We start from the raw sequence: 27,950 nt of genomic DNA on the forward strand, positions 1-27,950 counted from the left end.
AAAAACTTAAAACAAATCACGTTTTAGTACAACAGCACAAAGCAGGCCAGATTTGAGCGTCAGGGCGTCGCGCTCGCCTGCTGTAAAAGAACCGGTGTTTCTTGGTTAATGTGCTAGTCTTAGACCTACATGCTTTAGTATTCATTTTTTGTTATTTTTCAATAATCAGTGTTCTAGCCAGCCTGATTTTTCCCGTCCGTCATCTCAATTTTGTTAGCCGTAAGATTCTGTCGAGCGCCGAAGGCGCGAGAGTTCGGGAAAAATGTGTAAAAGTTGACCCTCTGAACATTATTTCCTGCATTTTGAGGGACACTTTTTCCGAGAAGCATTGCACATTTTCAGAGCTAGGAACGTAGGATCGTACGACGGATACGTAAAACAAATTTTCCATGGCCCTCCCCCAGCCCCGATTTTTTTCCATGGCCCTCCCCCATATGCCAAATATTTTTTCCATGGCCCTCCCCCCCCTACGCACCAGACCTCCCCCCCCCGCTAAATATCGTACAGTCCCTAAGACGTGGGGCTGTCTTTGTTACTAGACACGACCATGATAGTCCGATCTTTATGTGAATGCAATGATTGTGTGTGTGTAATTAAAATGAACTTCGAACTTGAAGCACAGTATCTTTACACGCCCTGGGAGCAGTAATGGATTTAGCTCTTTGTATGTTTTATGCTTGTGACGCGCCCTCATTGTATTAACCGTTGCCTGATTATAATGTCTGCACAGTAGGTCTGGCGTTGACGCTTGGGATTGTTTTTGTTGAAATATATAAAACTTCACGGAGGATTGTCACCTATGGCTTCTTGTTGAACTTGTGGAAGCACCGTTGGCCCCCGGTTAGGGGTCATCCGGGGAACCTATGCCTAATTTTTTTTTAAATCAAGGGAGCTAATACCATTTTTTATTAGATTTTGAAGATTTGTCCGGGGGGTATGTTTATTCCGGGGGGTATGTTTATTTGGCAGATGAGAGTAACATTATCCTTGCGCAAACGAAGAACATGGCGCACGTAACACCACCCGCATAAGTGTGCCGCCATGTAGAAGCGTGGCATTCCCACGGCGGCAGCCCTGTGATGAAGTGATGTAAAGGTGGCATTCTTTATTAAAACATTGTTGTTTGAGAGCTTTTGTGTTCTTTACATTACTTTATTTTATAACATAAAACTTAAGTAGTTAACTAGAAGAAAACGTAATAGATATAAGTAGCAGATTTGAAGAAAATGATAACTTGGAAGTGTTGCCACTTGAATACTGATGGCGCCACCTGGCTTTTGACTCAGGTGGCAACATGCGCCACCTGGCTGAAAAAAGTATTTCGAGCCCTGTACATAATGGTGCAAGTCACCAAATTAGTAAGGATCGTATATTTCTGCGTAATGGATCGTATGTATTCCGTAAAATCCGTATGTTTCTAGTAAATTAAATGGATCGTATGTATTCCATAAAATGTGTATGTTTCCTAGTAATAGATCGTGTGTATTCCGTAAAATTCGTATGAATTCCGTGAAATTCGTTTGAATTATTGGCATCCCTGAGTTTTTCCTTTTAAACTTGAAATTTAATGCTAATGATATCTAACTTTGTTTTACTCCCCAGGAGACAGAATTGTGTCTGTAAATGGAGAGAGTGTGACAGGGAAAACATACTCACAGGTCATAGCACTGATACAACAAAGGTAGGACTGTCATGTAGACTTGTGTGTATGATGACCATCAATGGGAATGAATTTGTACACTTAACAGTGTTCGAAATACCTGTCTGCAGTCTGCAATCTGCAGATAGATTTTCAAGATTGCAGAAGAAAAATTTATACAATCTGCAATTTTGCAGCAGGAAAAATTGGCACTTGGGATTTGGTGCTTTTGGCCCCAAGGACAGACAACACTTAAGCTCCTGTTCTGAAACAACAGGAGCTTCTTCACTAATTTACATCAACCTTGTCTTGACTTGTTTATCTTTTGTTTCCTTTTGGACTTCAAAAAATTTGTCTTCACTAATTTGCATATCAATCAATAGTTCATGCTTATAAACTTGCAAGATTGTAGTATGGAGGCTTGTGTATTTGCAGAAAGTATTTCCAAATTGCATAACAAAATTTTGACTCTTCTGCAATATTGCAGAGCACTGAAAAAAAGTATTTCGACCACTGCTTAAGTTAGTCTTTTACTAGACTCCCCTGCTAACATATTGAACAAAATTTTGGTAGCATTTATATGCTTTTTTCTGATATAATTCTGAATTTCGTAGAGTAATCACAAAGATAAGAACCTGCAGTCATAGATTTGATATAGAAATTGGTAGATATTATAAAGTCCCATGGCAAAATGAAATTGTTGAACACCACTTTATCATAGATTGTTCACAACATTACGATAAACACACAAAAGAAGTTCAACTTTCTTTCCGTTTGCGCAACAGAATTTGATACATTCCATGCTACAAATAAATTGTTACATTCTAGAAGGAGATAACAGTACAGACCGTATGTCTTACTGTGTGCAAGTACAGTGGTAAATATATCAAAAGATGTCAAATTCATATTCTAATACTGATACATAATTTTAATTCATTCGATCCCTTGTTTTTATGTTCAGTTGTAGTAGTCTAGACTTGATGTACAAAATGTAAGTCGCCATACTTTTTTGTGTCAATAAAGATTGTATCTGTTCTGTCAGAATGAGCCGACCAATATGCTGATGTATGTTTGTGTAGTTGATGTGTTGTGTTGAGCTGACCAATATGCTGATGTATGTTTGTCTTACAGTAAAGAGAACCTACAGCTGCTGGTGGTGCCAAAAGATGAAGATGTCTTACAGCTGGTGAGTCTTAACATTTCTCACTTGCAACTTCTTACTGCATCAACGCAGGGAAAGAGCTTTAGACTAGAGTTCACTGCTGGGGCACCTTTATCTATGATTGGGTGACTTTTGTTTCGGAAGTGTGAGACTGGTATATCAGGGCTCGAAATTCATTTTAGGGAATACATTTGTAGGTGCACTGGTGCACCCAATCTAAAAAATTGGGTGCACAAAATTTTTTTTGGTGCACCATGTACATTTGTAAGATAAAGCAAGGAGAATGTCAGCAAAAACTAATGATGTTTCATTTCATATGTTAAAGAAGTGTACTATATTTGTCTATAACAACCATACATGTACCTATGGTGTGGACTGAAATATAATGATTTTATTATTTTTCTGACACTTGGATGTTATTAACTTAAGAATATACTGTATACTACTATACATTGAACATCTTTAAATACGTACACCTACGAAAATATTCGGGTGCACTGGTGCACCCACAAAAAAATTGGGTACACAGCTCCAAATATGGGTGCACATACACCCAATATTTCGAGCCCTGTATATAGTATGCTAGAAGTGGTACATGATAATTGTCAGCTTAGTTTTGGCCAGTGTTTCTCCCTGGTTAAATAAGATAATAAAATGAAATGGCCATTGACCAATTGCTGTAATCTCGAGTATGTTTGAGTTTGCAAATTTCACAGTCTGGTTACTAGCTACATGTATATATAGTGTTTCTTGTTGACGTTTGATGTGAGTTATGCAAAATAGGATGTTACATTATAAATGATAAAAAGAGAAATAGATCATTCTTTAACTGTGGTTTGTATCTTCCCTCCCTGCACCAGGCCTACCAGAACTCTGCCTACAGTGGCTTCCGTGATCCGTATCGAGGCAGTGCAGCAGAGATTCCCAGTCCACCTAGTCTGGACATCCAGGCCAACAAAAGTCTGGCCAGAATGCAGTCAGCTTCCTACGCGTCCCTGAGACAACAGAGTATAAGTTCTGAGCTGGCTGCAGAAAGCACAGGTTCCCTGTCCAGTATCAGGAGCAGGGACAGTGGGAGCTCCAACTCGGTGGACGTTGCTGGTAATGATGCCAGATTGAAAACTACGAAAGTTGAGATTTCTCGCCGAAGTTCCGAGTCAGCACTGGGGAAAATGGTGGAGAGGTTTGAGAGAATAGGGGAAGCTGGAGGGTACAGCCCACAGGAGAGGAGAGGACCGATGTCACAGAAAGTACGGTTTAGGATACAGGATGGGAACACAGTCATAGACACAGCAGTCGGACGGATGGCTACTAAGGAAACAACGGACAACACATCTTCCAAACTGGTCAGTATGGGCACACAGACTGATACAAAGAAACAGGAGGCTGAAGGAGGTGCCACCAGGGAGGAGTCGTTTGTGAATGAGCTGCGCTGGGCACATCGGAGTTCTATGCATCTAAAACCCGACCATTCTCGGTCCTCCTCTGAGCCAGTGCCGGACTCGAGTAGCAGCAGAGATTCCCCACATCTCAGACACTTGGGAGAGTTCAGGAGAGGGAGTAGTTCACAGGGTCTGCGCAGAATAGATGAAGGAAAGTACGGCAGCAAGGAAAGTGTGTCCAGTGTGAGGTCAGATCCAACCGCTGGCATCAGAGTCACCACTGAAAGAGGAGAATCCGGGGGAAAGACTATTCACATCAAGATCCCCAAGTCCCAGTCATTGGACGTACAAGCAGGGTACACACCAGAAACTAGCAGGAGAGGAGGCACCACCGTGGACGTGGAGAGTAGGAGTGTTGCCAAGAGAATACCCGTCAGTTCCACTACAGTAGCCGCCAGGACGGCACAGTTCGAAACTAGGGTTCAGAAGAAAGCTTCCACACCCACCATACAGAGGCACAGCACGGACTGGGAGCCAAAAAGGTCCACCAGTACTAAGGTGTTTGTACCGGAGACATCAGAACAGAAGGTGGACATGACAGGGATCCACTACGCCACCAGAGTACGCATCACGTCAGACGGCGAGATTGCGTCCAGTACTGAGAAGGAGGATTTTTCAGGAAAGAAGACTTCGTTAGTGCGTAAGGAGTCGTACATCCATGCGATGGAGGCTGGCAGTGTGAGGGCGACAGGCGCGAGCACCAAGACTGTGACGGTGAACGTGAGGAAGGGCAGCTCGGGCGGGGTGACAACAGTCACAGCCAGCTCAACAGGTAGGAACATTACTAGGTCCTTAAGCCTAGGGAAAAAAATTGTGTTTCCCAACGTGCAAAATACCTGGTTACCCAAATTGGACTTGAGGCAACGTATTTTTGAACCTACCTGAATTTTAAGAATGCCCCCCCCCCCAAAATTATGCCCACTTGGCTTGCACCACTGTATCCGGCAGATGCTTTTTAATTTTAGGTATTAATGGCTATTACTAGTTATCAGTTAACTAAAGGCTGTTAGAAATATTGTCAAAGGCTTATGTATGTAACATTACTTAATTTGAGGAAAGTAGTACTTATAGGTGGGGCAACCTAAAATTCTGATGAGCAACCTAATTTTTGCCTGGTGCAAAAAAGTATTTTGTACACTGGTTTCCTGTTTCACTTCAGTTCTGGAAATATCAGGGTCAGTAGGTAGGGATTATTTTTTTTTTTCAATTTTTTTAAAGACTTTGACTATCTCTAATAATCATACAGTACAGTTTAACAAAGTAAAACCTACATAAGGACACTTGTATTTTCCATGTCAATGTTGGAAAACTGATTGTACAATGTTTCATCACTCAGGTGTCAGATCATGAAGCTAGAAAAGGTTGATCAGCTTGAAAAATTTATGTCCCTTGCAGGGGTCCACAAAAAGGCTAGGGTCTGTGTTTTTTTCTAGGGAACAGGAAACACATTTTTTCTAAGCCTTACTTTCATGTGTGATGAAGCTTGTTAGAAAAATTGGGGTGAGATACATACATGTACAGTTTGTGGTGTAGTTGCTTATGTCTAAGGCACAATGCTTTTATAAAATGATAATCACATATCCTGCAACATGTTAATTGTAACTCAGAATTGGCTAATCATTAAGCATCCCCGCTTGCAGTTTAAATCTGAATCAACTTCTATTTGCATGAAACAGCAATCCCCATGGAAATGGCTTCCAAGCTCCATGTAAGCTCAGGGACTCATGCTCAGGCCAATATAAGCTCCTCCCCTGCTGCTGGCCTCACTACAGCTGCCTGCAGTACCAGTAACGACCACACGGTGGTGGTGCTGAGAGAGAAAAATGTGAACACGGGTAGGTACTCACAACTCACATACATCTACATGAGGCTTCATTCTTGCTTGGACAGCCTTGCTTGCTTTGCAGAATGAATGATTATGCCTTTAGTCTAACTGTTACTAACTCTTCTCTCCCTTAGTGCAGTGCCATCCCTTTTGTAGATGCATTCAAACAGTTTCACATCATCATTGAACAGTTATATGTATAAATTATAAGTTACCAATATGGGGTCACAGATATTCAGATACATTAATATAACAATGAACTTCACTGTTTTCTACATTGCATAGGATTCTATCTGTTGGCATTATTTTTTGTCTTCATTACTATATATAATTGCAACTATATCTACATACTTAGAAGACTTACATGTATGTATACATTGTAAAATATAATCTGGCCTACATATGTATATGGGCAGCTGGTTTTGTATAAGCAGACTTAGGGCTGGAAATACTGGGTGCATGTGCACCTTAGTGCACCCAAAATCGGAGCTGTGCACCCAAATTTTTTCTGTGGGTGCACCCAAATATTTTTGTAGGTATTATTATCATGTAGAGTAGTATGCAGGATATTATTGGCATCTATAATAAGTGTCAGAAAAATAATGAACTTGTAGTACTTGTTTAAAATTTTTAAAGTTAGCTCCCATTTCAGATTCAAGCTCATACTATATAATAGCTAGGAGCAGTAAGATCTGTAATTAGGTTTTGATTTATATGGTGCACGCAAAAATTTTTCTGTGCACCTAATTTTTTTAGGTTGGGTGCACCAGTGCACCTATTCCCAAAAATGAATTTCGAGCCCTGAGACTGAACCACAACATTACACAGACATGGTTCCTAAGTCAAGGTTTCCAAGTCCAGGCAGCAGGCCCTGTCCGCAGTCCGGCAGCTCTCTATGCAGAACTTCCTGTTTCTATTCACTACAGCTTCCTTCCTGCTGTCTGTGTCAGGGCTGAAATCCTGCCACGTTTCTTGTGTAGATACAGGAGAACAGCTGTTCCACATGTAGATATAGAGCTTATTCACCACACGTCATCTATATATCATGACGTCACGACCCCTCATGTCCCGTGCGACGCCATTTTGGGGCTACAGCGCCTACAGCGAGTTTCCAAGCATTGAAATGGCCGACAAACGTTAGGTAAACTGTCCTTTGTCCTATTACACGAAGAGTTTACCACCACTCATACCTCTCGTTACTGGAACAAAATAAAATCTGTTGGGATTGACCCGTTTCTGTTGAGTTTTGATCAGTCTGATAGAAACGGCGTCTACCGCCAGCGGAGTCCATTGACGTGACTTAGCTTCGTATTTGGTACTGGGCAGAAGTTTTTACACACAGGATCGGTTCAAGAGTCTGGAAGCGTTGTATCAGGATGTGTAGAAAGTGTTGTGGGACAGTTGCGTGGTGACAATTAAGTACGTTGTAGTCGGGAAACGCAAAAAGTCGTGGCTATTTTGGAACAGCCCCGGAGTGTGTCTGGATAAACAACAAGCAAAGGCGAGGCCATCGGCCGCCATCCTCAGTCCGCACTACCGCGACTGTGGCTGGACAAGGTGAGTGTTACACGTTGCCAGCACCCTGTTCTACATGGAGATTTACCACAGAGTAAAGGGACAAGTAGCTCCGAGTCCAACATTTTACCGTTTTCATGGCTACCCACGTTTCAATCTACATGTACATGTACAGCCCCGTACGCCGCGCCAGGATTAAACACACCGATTTCTGATCAGCAAAGAAAGACTGAAAAGCCAATCTTGACAACATGAAAAGTGGACACGGAGCCAGAACAACCCAAAGGACAATGTTACTAACAAGAAGAGTGTCCAAAACGTAGATTGTGGCCCAAAATACACAACTATCGCCAAGAGTTTGCATAGCATGCATTGCATGATCTTGCATAGCGGTAGCCCCAAAATGGCGGACGCCAGGGGGAGAGTCACGTGACAATCTGTGGTGAATAAGCCCTATAGGCAGGTTGTCATTCCGAGTCTTGAATCTCAAGTATTCAAAAGTGCTTCTATGATAACTAGAAAGCATTTTTGAGGCTTTTAAAAATTTAGCTACAAAAGAGGCCATTTGAGGGATACCCAAAGGGAAAAAATGTTATTTCTAAGGTATGTACAATATGTATCCTTGATTGGTAATTTTTCACATTTTGATCTGGCATTCTTGAACATAGAAATACAGTCATAATGCCCCTACGCTGTATTAAAAATTGGCGTGGGGGGGGGGTAATTTAGCGTAGTGGGTCAAATGTTAGCGTAGGGGCCCCTACACTACTTCGCAGTAGCATTCAAAATCAGAAGTCTGGGGTTTAAAACATATCTAAGACTTGAAAAATGGTATTTCTTGCTTAGCGCACCTACAAGAAAAAGAGTATGGAAGTTGAACACCAGTAGACTAGCCCCCATTGTACTGCCCCTGTGTAGCCAAAGGGCTATAGAAATAGAGATGGGCCCCTATACAGTGCCCCTATGCACTGAAAGGAAGGGTTTTCACTATTAATGCTGTACTAGGTGGAAGGTAGTAACTGATGTGATCTCTCTGCGGCTGCTGCAGGTGCTGACCAGGTGCGCAGCACACGCCGCTCTTCCTACCTGATGGCCACGTCACCTGAAGCAGACCAGCTGTCTCCAGAATCAGACGACGTGTTCTCTAACAAAGAACAGTAAGAACACTTGTTCATATGTTCTACATCAGTATAATGTGTCCTTTCTTAGGCCACACCAATTTAATATTCATTTGGTTCTTGGATTTGCCTGCTTCATTTTTTCTTATTTACAAAAGGGAAAAAAAGATTTCAGGTTGTGAGTCTATTTCAAAATTGTAATATTTTGCCTTTCTAGTTGTTACATTTTATCCATCTATCAACATAGTTGTTTAATGAAAAGGTTAAAATTTATTGTTTGAATTATTATTCAGAAATAACACAAACTTTAAGATTGTCTCGTACACTGACAGTTTTTGAGTACTACCAGTGATACCTGTATGTGTTCACATACATATTAGCATTTACTCCCTCTTATGACAAAATGTGTAATGAGTTGGTAAAAGGACAATCATTTTGTAACCAAAATTTGAAACATTTTGATGAAAAAAGCTTTGTGTAATAATCTATTTCCACTTTTTAACATATTTATTAAATTGTCTCACATTTCTGATATTTTTGATTGGCATTAAAACAGCCCCCCACACAAGGTATACTCTGCACTGGTACCACCACAAAATACCAGAATGTAAACAGACATGACTGACAGATGTGTTTCCAGCTTTTAAACACAGTGAATTTTGACTGATAATTTTGACTTTCTTGTTCCAGATACACTCCACAACGGATGCCCAGCATAAGGAAACTCAAGAGTTTCTTTGGAGAAAATGTAAGTTAATTTACCATTGTATGGGTTTTTAGTAGCACGAAAAAACTATCCCATTCTCGAAAAGATTGTTTTCTTCTCTTATTTGCTTCTTTTCTTTCACTATTTTTTTAGTATATTTCCTCACCCGTTATTCATCATTTTCATTTAAAGGTAGAGAATCATATAGGGAATGCATTCTGTAGCATATGTTAAAATTTGGACCATCGCAGATTGGGGCATGCCCCTATTCTTGTTTGAAAGGTGTGGTGGGCTCTTTAACATGCGTCACAGGGGGTGTGGCTCTCCTCAAGCACAGGGTCCTCTATTTATAATTTTACCATCCTATCTGAGGGACGTCCCTAACCAAAGTTAGGTACTCATTTTCACCTGGGTGAAGTGCGGAAAGTTGTGCGAAGTGCCTTTCCCAAGAGCACAACATTGGTACATGTAAGAGAATTCATGTACATTGTATGGGTTCAGGAATAAACACTCAACCATTACGCCACACAATACTTTTTTTTTTAAAGGAGTAGTTTAATGCAAGGCCTATGCGACCACTTCTCGGCATTGAACTAGAAAGAGGAGAGAAACATGGCTATGTCAAGAGATGACGGTGAACGTTTGATTTAAAAGCCTATAGATTGTAGGTTGGTGGGAAACACTTGTCTGGGAGGGAATTCTAAAGCTTGGCCGTACGGGGAAAGAAACCGTCACTGTAAAAAGATTTTGAACAAGGAATTTGGACGTTGGAAGTTGTGTGAGCTAGTTGAAAACCTAGTGGAATGCTTAAAAGTTCTGAGTGGTGGAACATTTTGTTAAAATGATGATTGATACCGGATGTGATGTTGACTTTTCCAGACACCTAAGATCCAAGAAGCGACAGAGGAAAGTCTTGCAGTGAGGAGGTCTTCAGAATCAGCACCTGTGACCACGAGTACTGCTGATGTCATCAAGGAGGGCTGGCTCAACTACAGACTCTCTATTAACGAGAAAGGAAAGGTAGGGAGTCAGGGATTTTTAGGCCTCTGGCTTAGGGATAGAAAATTAATAATTATCATAATGGTGGTATGGGTCGACCGTACGAAGGACCATAGGGACAATGCGACAAGGCTACTGTACGAAGGACCATAGGAGCAATGTGACAAGGCTTCCGTACAAAGGACCATAGGAACCATGGTCTATATGCAAAGAATAGGCAAACAGTGGTTGAAATACTTTTTTTTCAGTGCTCTGCAATATTGCAGAAGAGTCAAAGTTTTGTTCTGCAATTTGGAAATACTTTCTGCAAATACACAATCCTCTATACTACAATTTTGCAAGTTTATAAGCATGAACTATTGATTGATATGCAAATTAGTGAAGACAAATTTTTGGAAGTCCAAAAGGAAACAAAAGATAAACAGGTCAAGACAAGGTTGATGTAAATTAGTGAAGAAGCTCCTGTTGTTTCAGAACAGGAGCTTAAGTGTTGTCTGTCCTTGGGGCCAAGAGCACCAAATCCCAATTGCCAATTTTTCCTGCTGCAAAATTGCAGATTGTATAAATTTTTTTTCTGCAATCTTGAAAATCTATCTGCAGATTGCAGACTGCAGACAGGTATTTCGAACACTGGGCAAAGATGTCTGTTTCCGTGCAGGAAGGTGGATGACAGATAACTGAAGAGAGGAGACAAGAAAAGGCTCTGATGTTTTGTTTCTTACTTTGATGCAGTGATATGTGATGGTGGCTGTGTATATATATATATTATAATGTTCCTACTGAATCAAAACCATTTTTACAATAATATTGAGTAAAAATTTGAAAATGTAGGAACCTTGCTTTTTCGGCTCGCCTTGTTTTTGTTTTTCGCCCGCTCGCATTAGATTTGGAGTCTGGGGATTGTCATCCATAAAATTTACTTGCTGTGGCCTAATATGCTACCTGTATGGTCCTTACAGAGAGTGAGTGGTGCAAAGTGGAAAGAGGCCTGGGCTGTGTTGAAAGCTCACATGCTGTACATCTGCAAGGAGAGAAGAGCAGGGCCAGTGGTAGGTCTTTCTTACTCTCCAAGCAGAGGTACTTAGGGTTTTCGGTTACAGTATTTTGGGCGTGTTGTTAGACTTTTTTTAACAGGGTTTATTTTTGAACTGGAATTTTTCTTTGAAAGAAAAATTGGATGAAAGAAAAATTCCAGTCAAAAAAAAGAAACCCCAATAAAAAATGTCTAAAAACACGCCCAAAATAACCCGAAACCCTAACCTCTGCTTGGAGAGTAGGTCTTTCTGTCTGTCAAAATGTCACAGAAGGAAGTTCTCAACAAGGTCACCCAATTGTTTTCTGGAATCAACCAGCTTTGCTGTCGGTCAGAATAATGACAACTTTCTGGCATCAATGGTGAAACTGATGCATGACAACTAGTGTTTCCCTCCAGACTTCCTTTAAACTTTAAACTTTTAAGAAGTCTTTAAACTTTAAAGGAAGTCTTGAATAGTTATATTACAATTAAACACTTAGGCCACACCAATTTAATTTCTTGGTTAACGGATTCGCCGCTTCATTTTTTTCTGATTTGCAAATAAAAATAAAAATCCAGAATCAACTGCAAAATGCTCATATTTTGCCCTGAAGAGTTGAAAACAGACCTTTTCATCCTAGTTGTTACAGTTATTCCATCTTTCAATGCAATGGTATCATTTAAAGTTCAAAATTCATTGAATGTTAAAATTTTGAACCAGCCTGGTGTGTTGACTTCATGGCTCCTATCGTACCATTTTGGGCCATAATACGATGCCTAGGCCTGTTTTTATTTTTTTTTCGCCTGCCCGCTCCATTATTTTTCTAGAAAAATCCGTTAACCAAGAAATCAAATTGGTGTGGCCTTATGATAAATCTTTTCAAAATGTCACAATGTCATGTTTCTACTGCTTCAATTAGGTGCCATGATTGCATGAATTTACCTGGCTAATATTTTGAAAACTCCTTGGTGCATTATGAACTCCTTGAATATCCTATGCAAAAATTCTAACTTCTTTCATTAATTTTGTGGTGAAAATTTTGTTTTACCAATGTCAAATAGGATGAAAAAAAACAACAAGTTGGTCTTGCAGCTGAAGGGATATCCATCCTTAGTTATTATTCCCTGGCAAAGACTAAAGGTAGTGCTGTGTACCGGTTCGCTGGACCGGTTCTGGACAAGTAAAAATGTTTAGGTTCAAGTAAAAAGAACCTATAAGTCAAGAACCAATTCCGGACTTATTAAAGGTGCTCTATGTAGTTTTTTGCGCAAAAAAATCAAATATTCTGACTCTAACAAATCTTGGTCTTATCATCATTTACTATCACTTTTCAACACATTTGCGTCATTAAATCACGTTTCTGGCGTATTTTGTTAGCGCAAAAACAGTCCGCTCGATGTGCGCTCAGTTCCCGGTGGCACCGAGTTGATGCCACCGCTGGAACGTAAACAAACAACGGTTTTCGTTTCGGAAGTCAACAAACATGGCGGACACCCAAGCGCGCGTGTGCGATTTCTCAGTTTTCTAACCGCTCGTATCGCAAAAATATTGTCTCGCCTCCATGAACTGAATGGATCGGTGTAACACGGTAGGGTTTATTCAACTAGCAATGTAAAGAAATGGCCAGAAAATCGACTTTTTGTTTTAAGGTTAGACGGCCAAAAAACTACATAGAGCACTTTTAAACAAAAACGTGTCACATACCCCTTTTCCTTCCAAACCACCTAAAACCTTTCATAGATTGCAAAATCTGTGCTGCAAAATGAAGAAAACATTGCCATCAGGCATCGTCAACTGTCAGCTTCCATGTTATGTGGCCACAGTTTTGCCCATACAACATTGCAAGGTTGCCAACAGGCAATTTTGTATATGCCATGGGTTTAGGTCTGGACTTACAAGTCAGGAACTGAACCTTAAACCTCTGGACTTGAATCCGGACCTGAACCTACATGTAAACATGGGTTTAGGTACACAGCACTACTCAAGGGTGATTTGCATCTCTACATTTTATTTTTGCATGTCTGTATTTTTTCCTGAGCTGACGTCATCCAGTGATGTCAGCTCAGGAAAAAGCACAGAAATGCAAAAATAAAACAATTTGCAAAATGTAGAGATGCACATCACCCGCTAGTACTGGCTTGTGCTGACTTTTCCAAGGCAGGTCATTAGAATTTCGAATGTATTGTAACAGGAGAACCGTGCATATTTATTGTAAATGTGTCTGATAGCCAGGTAAATACTAGTTATGTCAATTACTATCAGCTAAGGTCATTTTTTGGTGTCATGAGAACTTTAAGGACAAGTCAAGGGAGGATTATTTTGGAACAAAGTTCAGACAACCCTAGTCATTGTGATATGATCACCCTGACCGTGAAATCTTGCTGTTTCCAGACTGTAGCCGTTGGAGATGAACATCCCATCAGCATAAAGGGGAGCATCCCCGACATCGCGTATGATTACACCAAGAGGAAGAATGTGTTCAGGCTGCTGACTCACAGTTCAGTCAACTGTGTCGAGTATCTGTTTCAGGTAGGTGTTTTCACCGCTTTGATGTGTGCCATATTTGACATATTTAGGCCACACCAATTTAATTTGTTGTTTCTCGGATTCACCCTGTCCATTTTTTTCTGATTTGCAAAAGAAAAAAAATGTTCTAAATCAACTGCAAAATGCTCAATGAAAGATATATCTTGGCCCCAAGATTTGAAGAAAGTCCTTTTCTTCCTAGTTGTTAAAGTTTTTCAGTGTAACAATGCAATTTTGTTTCATTACAAGTTCAAAATCTATAATTGTTTTGATTATAAACCAGCCTGGTTTCATAGCTCATATTGTACCATTTTTGGCTATCATGCGGTGCCTTGGCCTGTTTTTTTTTTGCCCTGTCACTTCATATTTTTTCTGAAAAAATCTGAGAAGCAACAAATTAAATTGGTGTGGCCTAAGATTAAGATTTGAAATGTCTCATGTACATGTCATGATTGTACATTTTGTCAACCATGTACAGTATTTTACAAAATTAATGTAAGGGAGTACATGTACATAAGGGACAACAACAAAGATTAAGTAGGATTTACACTAGGAAAAAAGTGGCACTCTCAGTTGTGTGTAAACTTTAAACTGTCCTACGACAGGTCAGGTGTTGTACGACACATCTTTTCCCTAAATGTAAATCTGGACCAGGTGTTTGAGTACTTGACAAGATAGCCTTCTCCATGTTATACTGGGCACAATTTTCAGTACCTGATTCACTTGTATTCAAGATCCAATTATAATGTACATGTACATGTAAATAGCACATCAGCAGAACGTACTTTGTTGTGTGAAACCCAGAATTTTGCCTGTTGAAAAGATTTGAATACTATAGACGAGATTTCACCTTTAAATACACAAATTTGACCTTAAATGAGAGGTTCTACCAAAATGCTATGTACAATACATAACAGGTTTCGCAAAGGTGCAATACATTAGGCTGAGATGCTCATGTACATACACCTGTACATGTACCTGTAAATGACAATGGTCCTGTTCATATCCCCAGGCTGAGAACCATGATGACATGCTGTCCTGGATCTCAGCTATCCAGAACAACGCAGCTCAGGATGATGAGGTAAGTCTGGGGTTGTTTCCATGCTTATTTGTACTATTAGGATCTCCATTAGTGTACATTTCACACTATTCTTCTGTAGTGAATCACCAACTTTCAGGTAGTAGTGCCATCCCACACCAGAGCATGTCCCTAACTCTTTTTTGAAAGGTGTGGTGGGTTCTTTAACGTGCACATGGAGTGTGGCTCTCCCCAAACACGGGACCTCCATTTAATGTCCTAACTGAGGAACGTCCCTAACAAAAGCTACATTTTGTAGGTACTCATTTCCACCTGAGTGAAGTAAGGAAAGTCCTAAATGCCTTTCCTAAGGGAACAACATTGGGGCATGCCGGAGGATTGGAACCCAGGGCCTATGGGTTCTAGGCCAAATACGCAACCATTATGTCACACGCTTCATGAGGACGCAAGAGCCACTGAACACTTTAAGGAGAAGTAAAGTTGTTGCTGTAGTAGGGAAGGCGGATGTATAACGTGCATATGATATATATCATGCATAATTATGATATTAAGATATATTCATTGGTGGATTGTTTCTTTTATCACAGGAAGCAGTAGGTAGCAGGGAACTCATCCTGAAGAGACATACGCAGTATGGGGATCTCCTCAAGTGAGTCAGAACTTGTTTCTGCATACATTACTGTAGCACCAGGCCAAAATACTACCTCATGAATCTGAGAATATGATAGTAGAAATGTTTGCGCTATTTCATGGACACCTGTTGCTTTGCATGTAAGTAGGCACTTGTACCTCCATCATTTTTGAACCTATCCACTGTCAAAGTTTTATGTTAACTGTACATGTACATGTTAGATACCAGTGACGGAAGCTGCCCACAGTAGGTATATGTATGTATGTACAATGTACAACAGGGCTCGAAATTCATTTTTAGGAATAGGTGCACTGGTGCACCCAAGCTAAAAAATTAGGTGCTCAAAATTTTGTTTGGGTGATCTGCATATAAAACAAAATCTAATTACAGATCTTACTGCTCCTCATCTGAGCTTGAACCTGAAATGGGAGCTAACTTTAAAATCTTAAATATAATTACAACAAAGATTTTATTATCTTTCTGACACTTAGATGCCAATAATATCCTTCATACTATTATACATTTGATATGTACAAAAATACCTACAAAAATATTAGGGTGCACCAGTGCACCTACAGAAAAATATTGGGTGCACAGCTCCAATTTTGGGTGCACTAAGGTGCACATGCACCCGAGCCCTGTTACAATGTAGTTAATAACAGTCAAGACTTAAATAATAGGTCAAAAGGAAAAATGCCTGTCATATTGCATTCTGCTGTTGTTCCCTAAGCTTATGTGTTGTTTTTCCTTCTCTTCCATGACTTTTCTCGTGCACCCTCCTACTCCTAGTCTGAGAGTTGTGTAAGTCTTAAGAGTTTGAATTTCTTGTTTTATTCATTATTGTTTCCCACACCTACTCTCCAAGCAGAGGTTTGGGGTTATTTTCGGCATGTTTTTAGGCTTTTTTATCGGGTTTGTCTTTTGCAATAGAATTGTTTTTTTACCCAACCCAACCTCTGCCGGCACTCACCCCGGGGCGGGGCAAACCTATTCAAGAAACGTGACAGTGCTCCTCCCCGGGAACCATCAAATTATCATTAGGGATATCCATTTTATTATCACACATCCAGGCAGTCAGAAAGACATTCATTCAGCCGCACGCCTCCTGCTGACTGTGCCTATTCATGTGTCTGGTTCACACCTACTTGCAGAACGACTGTAATGTGTTGAAGTGATTAGGTTTATAGCACATTGAAGCTTTTGACTACCGGCAGAGGTTGCAATTGGTTTGGGTCAAAAAAAAATCCAGTGCAAAAGAGAAACCCAGATTAAAAGGCCTAAAAACATGCCAAAAATAACCCCAAACCCAAACCTCTGCTTGGAGAGTATTCCACACCATACTGCTCACGTCCTCCCAGCCTGTGGGGAGACCATTTTGACCTCCAGTTGAACTTTCCTGTCAGTCTGTGGTTATATCATTTCCCCTTCACTTCCTGTCCCTTTACTAACTTCATCCCAGCCTGTGGGGAGACTTTATTTCAATAACAGAGTGTAAGCAAGCAGTTAAAGTTTACTGAAAACACTGAAAACATATTCTCCCTTCACAAAGGAATGATTCTGTCATTTCATTATCATGGCAATCATCACTTGGTGGTCAATCATCATGTGGTCAAGAGCTTTTTGCCACCCAAAAATTAGGGCCCTAGCGAGTCTAGCGCATGAGATAACAAATACGCAAGTTCAAAGAGACCACCTGTCCAAGGTGTCCACATTTTTCCCGTGGTCGGCTTTGACTGTATGCTGATTTTTGTCATGTTATCATCCTCACATATCCTAACACGATTTCCTGAATTACTAATCTTTGTGACTTGAAAATCTATCTTTAGATGGACAGTATATCACGTATAAGTTACCTTTCATGTTGAGGACATTGATAACATTAATGTTTTGTGCATATCAGTGTGCACTGTCACTGGTGGAGTTTTTAATTTCAAAGAACACAATTATGATATTTGGATGGTTCAAAAATGCATTTCTACTGTACATAGCCCAGTTGGTGCAGTTCTAACTTTGGACTTAATTATAGTAAAAGTGCCATGCACCTATCACTCTTTGATCCTACAGTGGATTCAGCCTTATTTTCTTACCTTTCTTCTTTCCTCTTCAGACCTAGGATAATAGTAAGGAGTGCTGTCAAACTTTTCTTAAGGTATCTGTCTCTACAACTCTTTCATGCATGTGTCTTCTTGTGTATATTATTTCCCTCTGGTTGTACCCAGTAAAAGCCACTTAATGTAAATTTCAGCTTGTGCATATTAGATTTTCACCAGATTAAAAATAAAAGGTTTAACATGATGTATTTGCTGATAGAAGCAGTTGCATGCATGACAACTGAATCAATGCAGGGTGGACATACCTTTAGAATTTTGTCCCAAAATAGGCATGGTACACAGATTTGTCATAGGGCAAATTTATGTTGATGTACATGTAGGCACACACATGACTTTTGACACACACTACAAAATGTAGGTACATTGCACCTGTTCATTGTATGCACATGTAGGGAAACATCTTACAATGTAGGTGCACCAACGTTACGTCTGGCCCCAATTATGTTTCCCTGGACACACTATGACTGAGTGTTCAATCAATAGTCTTAGTTACATTGTACATGTATGATAGCAAGCAGCTGCAGGTGGACTTTATTGTTGGCCCTGTATTAGGAATCAGAACTTTTGTCTGTACTATAAAAGCACAGTTTCAGATGAGAAAGGTATAGACATTCCAGACATCATGGCATTGTTAAATACATGGTAGGAATACTGGTGTTTGAGTATGTTTCTCTCTCTTTAAATCTTGTGTACAGTAATATTTCTTCCAAAAAGATTCAGAGGCCATAATTTGTCCAGTCCCAAGTGGTTCAGTAATACTATAGAAATTGAAATGAATGTTTAGATACTAATAGATGTTGTTTGTTTGTTTGTTTGTTGTTGTCCAGCCCCCAGGCCACAGGACGGGCAGCTCCGTCCCCTACTATCCAGCTGCGGGGACTAACCAGACGGCCGAAAGGCTCCCAACCTTCTCCTTCCACCTTCAGGAAAGCCATTAAAGGTACAGACATCAGGCTTACTGTTATAGAGTTACATGTTCTGTTCACTTTAGGATTAGCCTAATTGATTCAGATCCAGGCCTCGAAATTAACTTTCCTTCCTATTGTCCCAGCACTGTCCCAAAAAGAAATTTCAGTTGTCCCGAAGTGAGGGTGAACTGTCCCAACCTTTCCTTTTTTGGAAGTTGTATGACTTTTTTTTACTTTGTTTACTCCCAGGCACACTATAATTGCAGAGCAGACAGGAAATTTGAGCGACTTTTTCAGATCCAAAAGCCAGGATGTGTGCCTGATAAGCAAAGAAGGGATGACATTCTGACATTGATTATTTTTTTCTATTGTCCCAAAAATGTCCCAAAGTGTCTTTTTAGTTGTCCCAGCCTAAATTTTAGTGGTCAGTGGCCATTGGACCATCTTTAATTTTAAGCCCTGCAGATCTATGTGATTTAATTTATTCAGTTTGATATAGTATCACGTCAGATTTTGTAGCTGAATTTAGGTTCCTGCCAGGGTCATGTTGAAGATGAGATTTTTGATTTAGATAAAAACCTTTAATGCGTCAAATGAATGATTATTGTTTTAATCTTCTTGTGGTAATTACGGTTTTTGCTTTTTAATTAGATAAAAACCTTTATGCTTCAGATGAACTTTCTTTGGTACATGTACATGTACCATCATTATGCAATCTAAAAAGAGCAACACAACCCAGTAAAACTATAACAGACAGGCAAACAAGTTTTTATAGATAGTACATTTAGCTTGACTGACACATTGGTGGCGTCCATGTGGTGTAGTGGATAGAGCGTCCGACTGTCAAGCAAGGAGACCCAGGTTCAATCCCCAGGGTGGGACCCAGACATATCCGGACATGCACCCAGACGTTGTGCCCTTGGGAAAGGCACTTAACACATATTTCCCCCCTCAGTTAGAGGGTTCCTGGGCCCTACTAGGGTTTGGGTTGGTGTTAGGTTGCTTCAAAAAAAGTCTTGTACCTGGTGCAAGCACGTCTAACCCCCGGTTGGGGAAAAATGATGTTAAATTTGGTTTAAAAATAAAAAAAATATGATATTACAATTGCTTGATAGTGACTTGTCAGCAGAAGTGTGTAATGGTGAGTAAACATCTCCATCCCTTCTCCTCCAGGCCCTGAGGATTATGTCGGTTCAGTCAAGACGAAGCAGAACTGGAAGGAGTGGTTCAGAAGACTTGGTCCCAAGACTTCAGCATCACCAGAACCTATAGGAATGTTTGGTGTACATCTTGAAGAGTGTACGCCATCTGGGTCTAATGAGGTTTGTCAAAGTTGTGTTTCTAATACGTCAATGAAGGTTAGACAACCAGGTAATAAGATACGCTTGAAGAAGCAGTTACTCAAGCAACTGGATAATTTTGGAAACGGTCAGACTTAAAGCTAGTATCCACTAGCTTTCGTCAGTGACTGAAAGATCAGAGGAGAAATGCAGATTTATAAATACTTATAAAACTTTATATTTCAGTATTCTGCGGATATTGCAGCATACTGAAAATTACATTTATATTTATATTTCTACCACTGCCTTTACCTTTCACACACAGCTACAAAATACTTTTTTGAACCAGGTTGCCCAGTGGGCAACCTACGGCAAAAATTACGATTGCCCATCAGAATTTTAGGTTGCCCCACCTTTAAGTTACTACTTTCCTCAAATTAAGTAATGTTACATACATACGCCTTTGACAATATTTCTAACAGCCTTTAGTTAACTGATACTAGTGATAGCCATTAATACCTAAAATTGAAAAGCATCTGCCGGATACAGTGGTGCAAGCCAAGTGGGCATGATTTGGGGAGGGGGGCATTCTTAAAATTTAGGTAGCACACTGGGCTACCTAGGTTCAAAAATACTAGTAGGTTGCCCCAAGTAAAATTTGGTTTCCCGGTAACCTGTACAATGTACGTGTTGTTTCTGCAGGATGTTCCCCTGATAGTGGAACAGCTACTGTAACCTGTACATGTTGTTTCTGCAGTATGTCCCCCTGATAGTGGAACAGCTACTGTAACCTGTGCATGTTGTTTCTGCAGTATGTCCCCCTGATAGTAGAACAGCTACTGTAACCTGTGCATGTTGTTTCTGCAGTATGTCCCCCTGATAGTGGAACTGTGCTGTACCATAGTGGAGGCTAAAGGTCTGGAGGTGATCGGCATCTACAGGATCCCTGGGAACTCCTCTGGAGTGGCTCATCTGCAGGAGGAGTTAAACAAAGGCATCGAAAACATCAACCTGGATGATGAGGTCAGTTCCAGGTAGTGGTGCATACCTGAACCCACATTTAGGTTCAGGTCCGGATTCAAATCCAGAGGTTTAGGTTAACCCATGGCATATACAAAATTGCATGTTGGCAACCTTGCAATATTGTCTGGGTGAAACTTTGGCCACATAACATGGAGGCCGGTACTTAACGATGCCCGATGGCAATTTTTTTTTTCATTTTGCAGCAAAGATTTTGCAATCTACGGAAGGTTTTAGGTGGTTTGGAAAGAAACGGGGTATGTGAAATGGTCTTTTATGGTTATAAGTCCGGACTCGGTTCTTGACTTTTAGGTTTTTTTGGACTTGAACCTAAACATTCTTACAAGTCCGGATCCAAGTCCAGTGAACCGGTATGCACCACTAATTCCAGGAAATGTCTGGAAATCTATCTTGTTTAAGAAAATTGTTTAAAATGAGGGCTACATTATTGTACATGTACATGTAAGTCAGGGTACATAGGAAATCTGCCAAAAACTGCTTGATTTCAATGATAAGGCCACACCATCTTAATTTTATTTATCTGCGTGTGCATTGATTTTCGCCTCTTCTCAAAAAAAAAAGATCATGTCCTCCGAAACCCTAGCCTGATTCTAGGCCTGGGTAGTCCATGGTGGTTAGCGACAATAGGGAGCTGGGGATAACTCTGGAGGAATCAATGGCTCCCAGGCTACAGAAGCTCCACGACTCAGGAACTCAGTACATACGTACGGTACCGATTCATAAATTCCGCAAAAAGCCAGCATGTGCAGGCTTCTGGTATACACGTACGTCGCTATGTGCTGCCACAATTTCACAGTACCAGCTTTGTATTCCTGTGGTTTAGTAGCATTTTTATTTTTGGCCAGAATTTTTTTAATCCCCCGCGCGCACTAGTTAGGAGATTCTTTGGAGGATGTGATCCGTAAAATTAAGTCGGTGTGGCCTAACATTAGTGTGCCAAAGGTAGCTTTACTTTAGACATACATTGTATAATATCATCCTAAGTACAATGTAATCTATTTAAAGGTAGAAGAGAGAGCAGACTCATTCACTACAATAACTAGTATGTAACTGTTTAAAACTACTATTTGATTCTAGTGATTACGGTAACATTGCATGATTACATGTACAATCATGTAGGTATAATATTATACATTTATGTAACTTGCCCAAGATATTGTGATTACCTCCATGCTGAATGTTGATTGCGAATGTAAAACATTATATATCTATTTCAGAAATGGGGTGATACCAACATCATCAGCTCTCTGCTGAAGTCTTTTTTCCGGAAACTCCCGGATCCACTTGTTACCAACAGTAAGTTTCTCACTGTGCATAGATTAGGGACTTAGGGATACATGTATGAGGAATCAAGGACATGAAAAAGATGTTGAAATGTTAGCTGCTAGGATTGGGTACCAGTACCGGACTGATTTGTTATGTTTACTGAAGGAAAACATAATTGTTTTTACTCAGTTTCTTCCTCCTCCTCTTCTGTTCAAAACACTAACCTCTAACCTGGCCAATGACATGATTTGTTGACGTCTGTCACCATGGTGACTGGTGTTGGGTTACATAATGTTGCAATTTCATGGTCTGCTCTACTCCTGTCACCATATACTCGTAGTACATGTATGTGAATGTGTTTGAGTAAAAATTAACAGGGCAGACCATTGCTTTGCAAATGTTACTTCTCTAGTTATTATCATCTTTTTTTGGATTGCATCAGTTCCAATATTCCGGTGCCCTGTCCTATTGGGTACGTGGGAAGTCTGGTCTTTTTTCCTGACGCCTGCTTTGAGATAAATAAAATTTAGATTATCCCTGTATATGTAAGTTAATGTGTTACAATGTGTCGTTCTGTTATGGTGTTCTAACACTGTTGTTCTCCACTATAGGCATGTACGGCAGGTTTATCGAAGCAAACAGACACAAGGACTCCAGAAAAAGAATGTGGGCACTGCGAGAACTGGTACGTTAATATGCACACAGGAGACATGTATCATATTAGTCTGTACTAGGGCTGGGTACCTAAACGTAACATCAGGTACAGGTACAGGTACTGGTACAGAGGTTTAGGTACAGGTCCGGACCTGTACCTGTACCTGAACAATTTGACAAATTAACACGTGTTCTTCACTTTTTCAATCATGACACAGAAACAATAATAAAGTGTTGGAGGGAAGGGAAAATGACTGACCTCTGACCTGATTTGAGTTTGTTGACCAATCACAACCCTGGATCAGCCACACTCTCGCGATGTCTCGTGAGACTGAGGATCTCAAATCAATCGACGGTGTTTACGTCTTTTCCAGTGCTAATTTTTCGTCTTTGTGGTAGGATTTACCTATCTTTAGTCATATACATGGTGTAAACTAGCTACTTCGGTATATACTCGTTACTTCATGATCCGGTATTTTGGACCTGTACCGAAACGATTTTTACGGTATTGGACCGGTACAGTGTACCGGTCCGCAGCCCTAGTCTGTACAGCCTGTACTCTGTCAGTAGACTCACTGTAGAGGATACAGAAATACCAGCAATAAGCATGCAGACCAATTTTGTTAGACCATTATTTATTATGACATGATACAATGTTTATATGATTGTATACAAATCAGTGCTCTAGTCAGCTAGTCACCTTGATTTTTGTTTGACTTACATGTCAAGCTCAACATGTCAAGCTCAACAATTCTAAGGGGAAAAGACACATGCTACCGAGAGAAAAGTTTGAAAACTTGACCCTCTAATGTGCTATTTCATTCATTTTGAGGGGAAAATTTTGCAGGCAGACAAACTTCACTAACTTAAAGTTTAGTTGAGTGACATATCTTTACACAGTCACCAATTTCTGTCCGTCAAAGATGGGTTACTGGTAGGCCAAATTTTTTTTCTGTCATGAGAGGCTAAATTCCGTCAAATGATATAAAAACAGATGCTGGCTAGAACATTGATAGAATGCCAATAGTTCATTTTGAACTGTCCATGCATGCATGTAGGTTTTGACTAAAGTTATAGGTAATTTGAGGGTAGTTCATAGAATCCCATGAGACTAACATTCATTCTGCCCTCACAGGTCCACGCACTTCCTGATCACCACTTTGAAACTCTGAAGTTCCTTGTTGGTCACTTAAAGAAGGTGGCATCAAAGTCATACATCAACAAGGTGAGGACTGTTTGATTTGATTTATTGAAATAACAATACAATACACGTGGGACACAGGCAGCTGTTGCTGGTGTTGTGTCCCATACATAAAAACAAATACACTGTATAGGACAGGACAATGCTCATTTTCACTTGAGTTAAGTGAGGAAAGTAGTTCAAGACTTAGTACCCAAAGGCATAAGATCGGTGGCATGTCAGGACTCGAACCTGAGACCTCTTGCTTCTGAGTTGAGCACTCTGCCGTTATGCCACATGGTTAGTACTGCACATACAATCTTATTGCAGTGTAAACCTGTTATAGAGTTGTGGTCTCGGGCTTTGAAATAATGTTCAGTCTGCATATTACGTCATGATTGAATATTTATTTATTTATTTATTTATTTATGAAGATTTACCACATTTGTGGAAGGATTGACATAACAGGTGACTATCACCTTTTCAAAGATGTCAACCCCGAGACCAGACTGTAAGGTTTGAACCACTCACACCGGGAAGGTCCCCTACTCTTTTCGATAAGTGCGGTGGGTTCTTTAACGTGCGTGGGGTATGGCTCTCCCAAACACGGGACCTCCATTTAACGTCCTATCCGAGGGACGTCCCTAGCCGAAGCTAGGTACTCATTTACAGCTGAGTGAAGTGAGGAAAGTCGTGTAAAGTGTCTTTCCCAAGGACACAAGCTCGGTGACATGGGCAGGGTTCGAACCCGCGACCTCTCAGGTGTGAGCCGAACGCGCTACCGACTGCGCCACACGACCCCACACGAAATGCGAAATGCAGTGGAAATAGCAAGACACAATTAAACATACATGAAAGAAATAACCTTTCATAACAATGTGACAATGTTTGGATACATGTAAAGAGAGAAATACGCCAAAAAAAACAGTTACTCAAGCAACTGGATATGATTTTGAATTGCTTGAGTAACTGTTTTTTTTGGCGTATCGTATTACCTGGATGTCTAACCTTCATCGACGTAAAGAGAGAAATATTTATCATGAAAGTTCTTCTGTGTTGGTAGTAAGTAATCATTATAGTAAAAGGTTGAACTTTATTCCAACACACAATTGTACAGGTGAAGTGATTGGTCATTCATTATCCTGATGAAGGCGACAGTGGTCGCTGAAAATTTGATCCCTGTACAATTGTGTGTTGGAATAAAGTTCAACCTTTTACTATCACTCACTCACTCATGTCCGCATGCTCCTAGGAGTGTAGCGCCCCGGCAAACGGTCCTCCAAGCACTTCTGTTCTCTTTTACTATGAGAAAAGTATTAATGATTTTTGTTGTCAAACCCAAAGTACATGTGCCAGCTTATAGTTCATTGTCCTTCATATGTGCTTCTTGTCTTGCCACAGATGGAGGTTCGTAACCTGGCCATAGTGTTTGGTCCCACCCTGGTGAGGACGACCCAGGATAACATGGCCATCATGATCCAGGACATGTCAGACCAGTGTCGCATCGTGGAGAGCATCATCAGACATGTATAACCTCTTTATCTTCATCTATTTACATAGCCCTTAAAGTCATAGATGTAATATAGTAGTGATATGTAATAAATAGTGATGTAATAAGACTAAGTCTTGGAAGAACTGAATTATATGTTATGACATAAAGTTATCTGTTATGACATCAACTGGACTTACTAAGGAGCTGCCTATTATTTTTCAGTCGGACTGGTTCTTTGACCCAGAGGTAGAGGGCAAGCCTGTAAGTATCACCTTACATTGTAATTGATAACTTTATAATAACTGTACAAACCTGTAGATATTCTGGCGAATTATGTTTATCATCCTGGCATTTATCTCTTGCTGAAGACTGAAACTGCAAATTCAAAGCTAATTATTGATTTTGTGTTTGTTTGTGTTTCCGGACACTTTCGTCAGCATAATTTGGTATTGGGGTAGGATTTGGGAAGGCAAAGGTGCAGTGACAAAAAAATAGGGCTTTCACACAATAATGCATTGTACAATTATTATATAATATAATTTGGGTATTTGAGTTTACCAGGTCCATTTTGCTCTGATTTCAGATCCCAGTAGACCCAACAGACATCGACCCTGTCACCAGTATCACACAGCTACTGAACGGGGGAGGGGGCAGTCGTGTGGAGGAGGTGGAGGTCAGACCATCAGCCATAGGTCAGTACCATCCACCCTATACATCAGCCATAGGTCAGTACCATCCACCCTATACATCAGCCATAGGTCAGTACCATCATCATCATCATCGTCCGGCTGCGGAGCAGTCGACCACAAGTCTTGCCCACGACTGTCGATCTGCCGCCAGGTTGGCAATGTCCTCTGGCCGCAGGTCACCCTTGGTGTCCCCCAACAGACTCCGGATGTAGCCCAGGTAGTCCAGTCGCTGGCGCCCTGGGCGCCTTTTGCCGTGCGTTGGTACATACAGGGCATATGTCCGGCATGGTTCCCCCACAGGCATTCTAAGTGCATGTCCCAGGAATCGCAGTTGACGCTGCCTTACCATGGTGATAAGGGGTCGAGTGTTGGTCAGCTTGTAGATCCAGGCGTTGCTCACATGGTCTAGCCGCTTGATGTTAAGCATGACCCTATAGCATGATGTGGCGAACACGTTTAACTTTTTCTCCATGTCCCCCGTTATGACCCAGGATTCACAGCCATATAGCAATATTGTCACGCAGGTGGTGTTAAAAAGCTTAAGTTTAGTGGATGTGGAGATTGATGGACTTCTCCAGATCTTCTCCAGCTTCCAAAAAGCTGTCCATGCAAGTGATTTCCTCTTGGCCATGTCATGACTGCTAGAGGCCATCATGGACCCCAGATATTTAAAGTTGGCAACATGTCTTATTGGCTGTCCATATACCTCTAGCTGCAGTTGTGGGTTGCAGTTGTACGTCATGTACTCTGTCTTGGGTACACTGATGATGACGCCCAAGTTGTTTCCCGCAACTGCTGTTTTAGTAAGCTGTTCCTGACGCCCTGGGTATGGTTGACTCAAGAAGTGCAATGTCGTCGGCAAAGTCCAAATCATTAAGGGTTTGAGCAGGATGTCTTCTGGATTGCCGAGGGTGCGTAACTACGCCTGGGTCTGTGTTTTTGGTTGATTCTGACATCAGGTAGTCTATGAGCACTATAAACAAAAACGGGGCAAGCACATCTCCTTGTAGGACCCCGGTAGTAACCTGGAATGGGTCGGAGATGTTACCATCAACAAAAACTGCACTCTTGGAGTTATAGTAAAGTACTTGGATGGCGCTAACTATAACCTCGGGTATACCATAATGACGAAGGACGGAGAACATGACTCTTCTGTTGATGCAATCGAACGCCTTTTTTAAAGTCAATAAATGTAACAGTAAGTGGGAGTTGGTAGGACAGGAAACCCTCCATGATCCTACGAAGGATATGAATCTGTTGGGCACAACTTCTACTTGGGCGGAAGCCGGCCTGGTTCTTCCGTAGTATAGGGTCAACATGTTCTCTGATTCTCATTAAGAGTATCTTGTTGTACACCTTTGCCGCTACGGACATTAGGCTGATGCCTCTGTAGTTGGTCATCAGGGTCAGGTCCCCTTTCTTTGGTAAGGGTATAATGACATTTGTGATCCACTGCTCTGGGGGAGTTAGTGTGGTGAAGACCTCTGTGCAGAATGCGTGGATGGATTTGGCCATTACATGTCCACCACCCTGAAGGGCTTCCGCAGTTATTGCACAGTCCAGGCCTGGTGCTTTATTGTTCTTCAGGTCCTGAATGGCCTTTACTGTCTCCTCCAGTGTAGGTGGGTCAGTGCTGATGGGGAGGTCTCGATCAGCAGGTGGGGGGAGAGATTCCGGTGGACCACTGTCGTTGTTTAGCAAATACATACAT

At 40.9% G+C, this 27,950-nt stretch overlaps 1 protein-coding gene across 1 annotated transcript in view; it reads left to right on the forward strand.

Annotated features, from left to right (window-relative positions):
• The window catches only part of LOC109470029 (rho GTPase-activating protein 21-A-like), a gene marked incomplete at its 3' end in the record, with an annotated part of 50,302 nt that overhangs the window by 14,598 nt on the left and 7,754 nt on the right, over nucleotides 1–27,950 (forward strand). The window contains exons 6-27 of the mRNA XM_019768805.1: nucleotides 1,603–1,681; nucleotides 2,771–2,825; nucleotides 3,662–5,015; nucleotides 5,920–6,078; nucleotides 8,632–8,740; nucleotides 9,392–9,449; nucleotides 10,287–10,427; nucleotides 11,366–11,455; nucleotides 13,814–13,951; nucleotides 14,961–15,029; nucleotides 15,575–15,636; nucleotides 16,408–16,419; nucleotides 17,726–17,767; nucleotides 18,557–18,669; nucleotides 19,811–19,959; nucleotides 20,785–20,940; nucleotides 22,176–22,254; nucleotides 22,836–22,909; nucleotides 24,014–24,103; nucleotides 25,460–25,585; nucleotides 25,773–25,811; nucleotides 26,134–26,242. Coding sequence (XP_019624364.1) covers nucleotides 1,603–1,681; nucleotides 2,771–2,825; nucleotides 3,662–5,015; nucleotides 5,920–6,078; nucleotides 8,632–8,740; nucleotides 9,392–9,449; nucleotides 10,287–10,427; nucleotides 11,366–11,455; nucleotides 13,814–13,951; nucleotides 14,961–15,029; nucleotides 15,575–15,636; nucleotides 16,408–16,419; nucleotides 17,726–17,767; nucleotides 18,557–18,669; nucleotides 19,811–19,959; nucleotides 20,785–20,940; nucleotides 22,176–22,254; nucleotides 22,836–22,909; nucleotides 24,014–24,103; nucleotides 25,460–25,585; nucleotides 25,773–25,811; nucleotides 26,134–26,242 — 3,303 coding nt within the window. The remainder of the gene's footprint in view (nucleotides 1–1,602; nucleotides 1,682–2,770; nucleotides 2,826–3,661; nucleotides 5,016–5,919; nucleotides 6,079–8,631; nucleotides 8,741–9,391; nucleotides 9,450–10,286; nucleotides 10,428–11,365; nucleotides 11,456–13,813; nucleotides 13,952–14,960; nucleotides 15,030–15,574; nucleotides 15,637–16,407; nucleotides 16,420–17,725; nucleotides 17,768–18,556; nucleotides 18,670–19,810; nucleotides 19,960–20,784; nucleotides 20,941–22,175; nucleotides 22,255–22,835; nucleotides 22,910–24,013; nucleotides 24,104–25,459; nucleotides 25,586–25,772; nucleotides 25,812–26,133; nucleotides 26,243–27,950) is intronic.

This window comes from Branchiostoma belcheri, unplaced genomic scaffold, assembly GCF_001625305.1.
Source record: "Branchiostoma belcheri isolate BF01 breed outbred unplaced genomic scaffold, Haploidv18h27 scaffold217, whole genome shotgun sequence".
Lineage (NCBI taxonomy): Eukaryota > Metazoa > Chordata > Leptocardii > Amphioxiformes > Branchiostomatidae > Branchiostoma > Branchiostoma belcheri.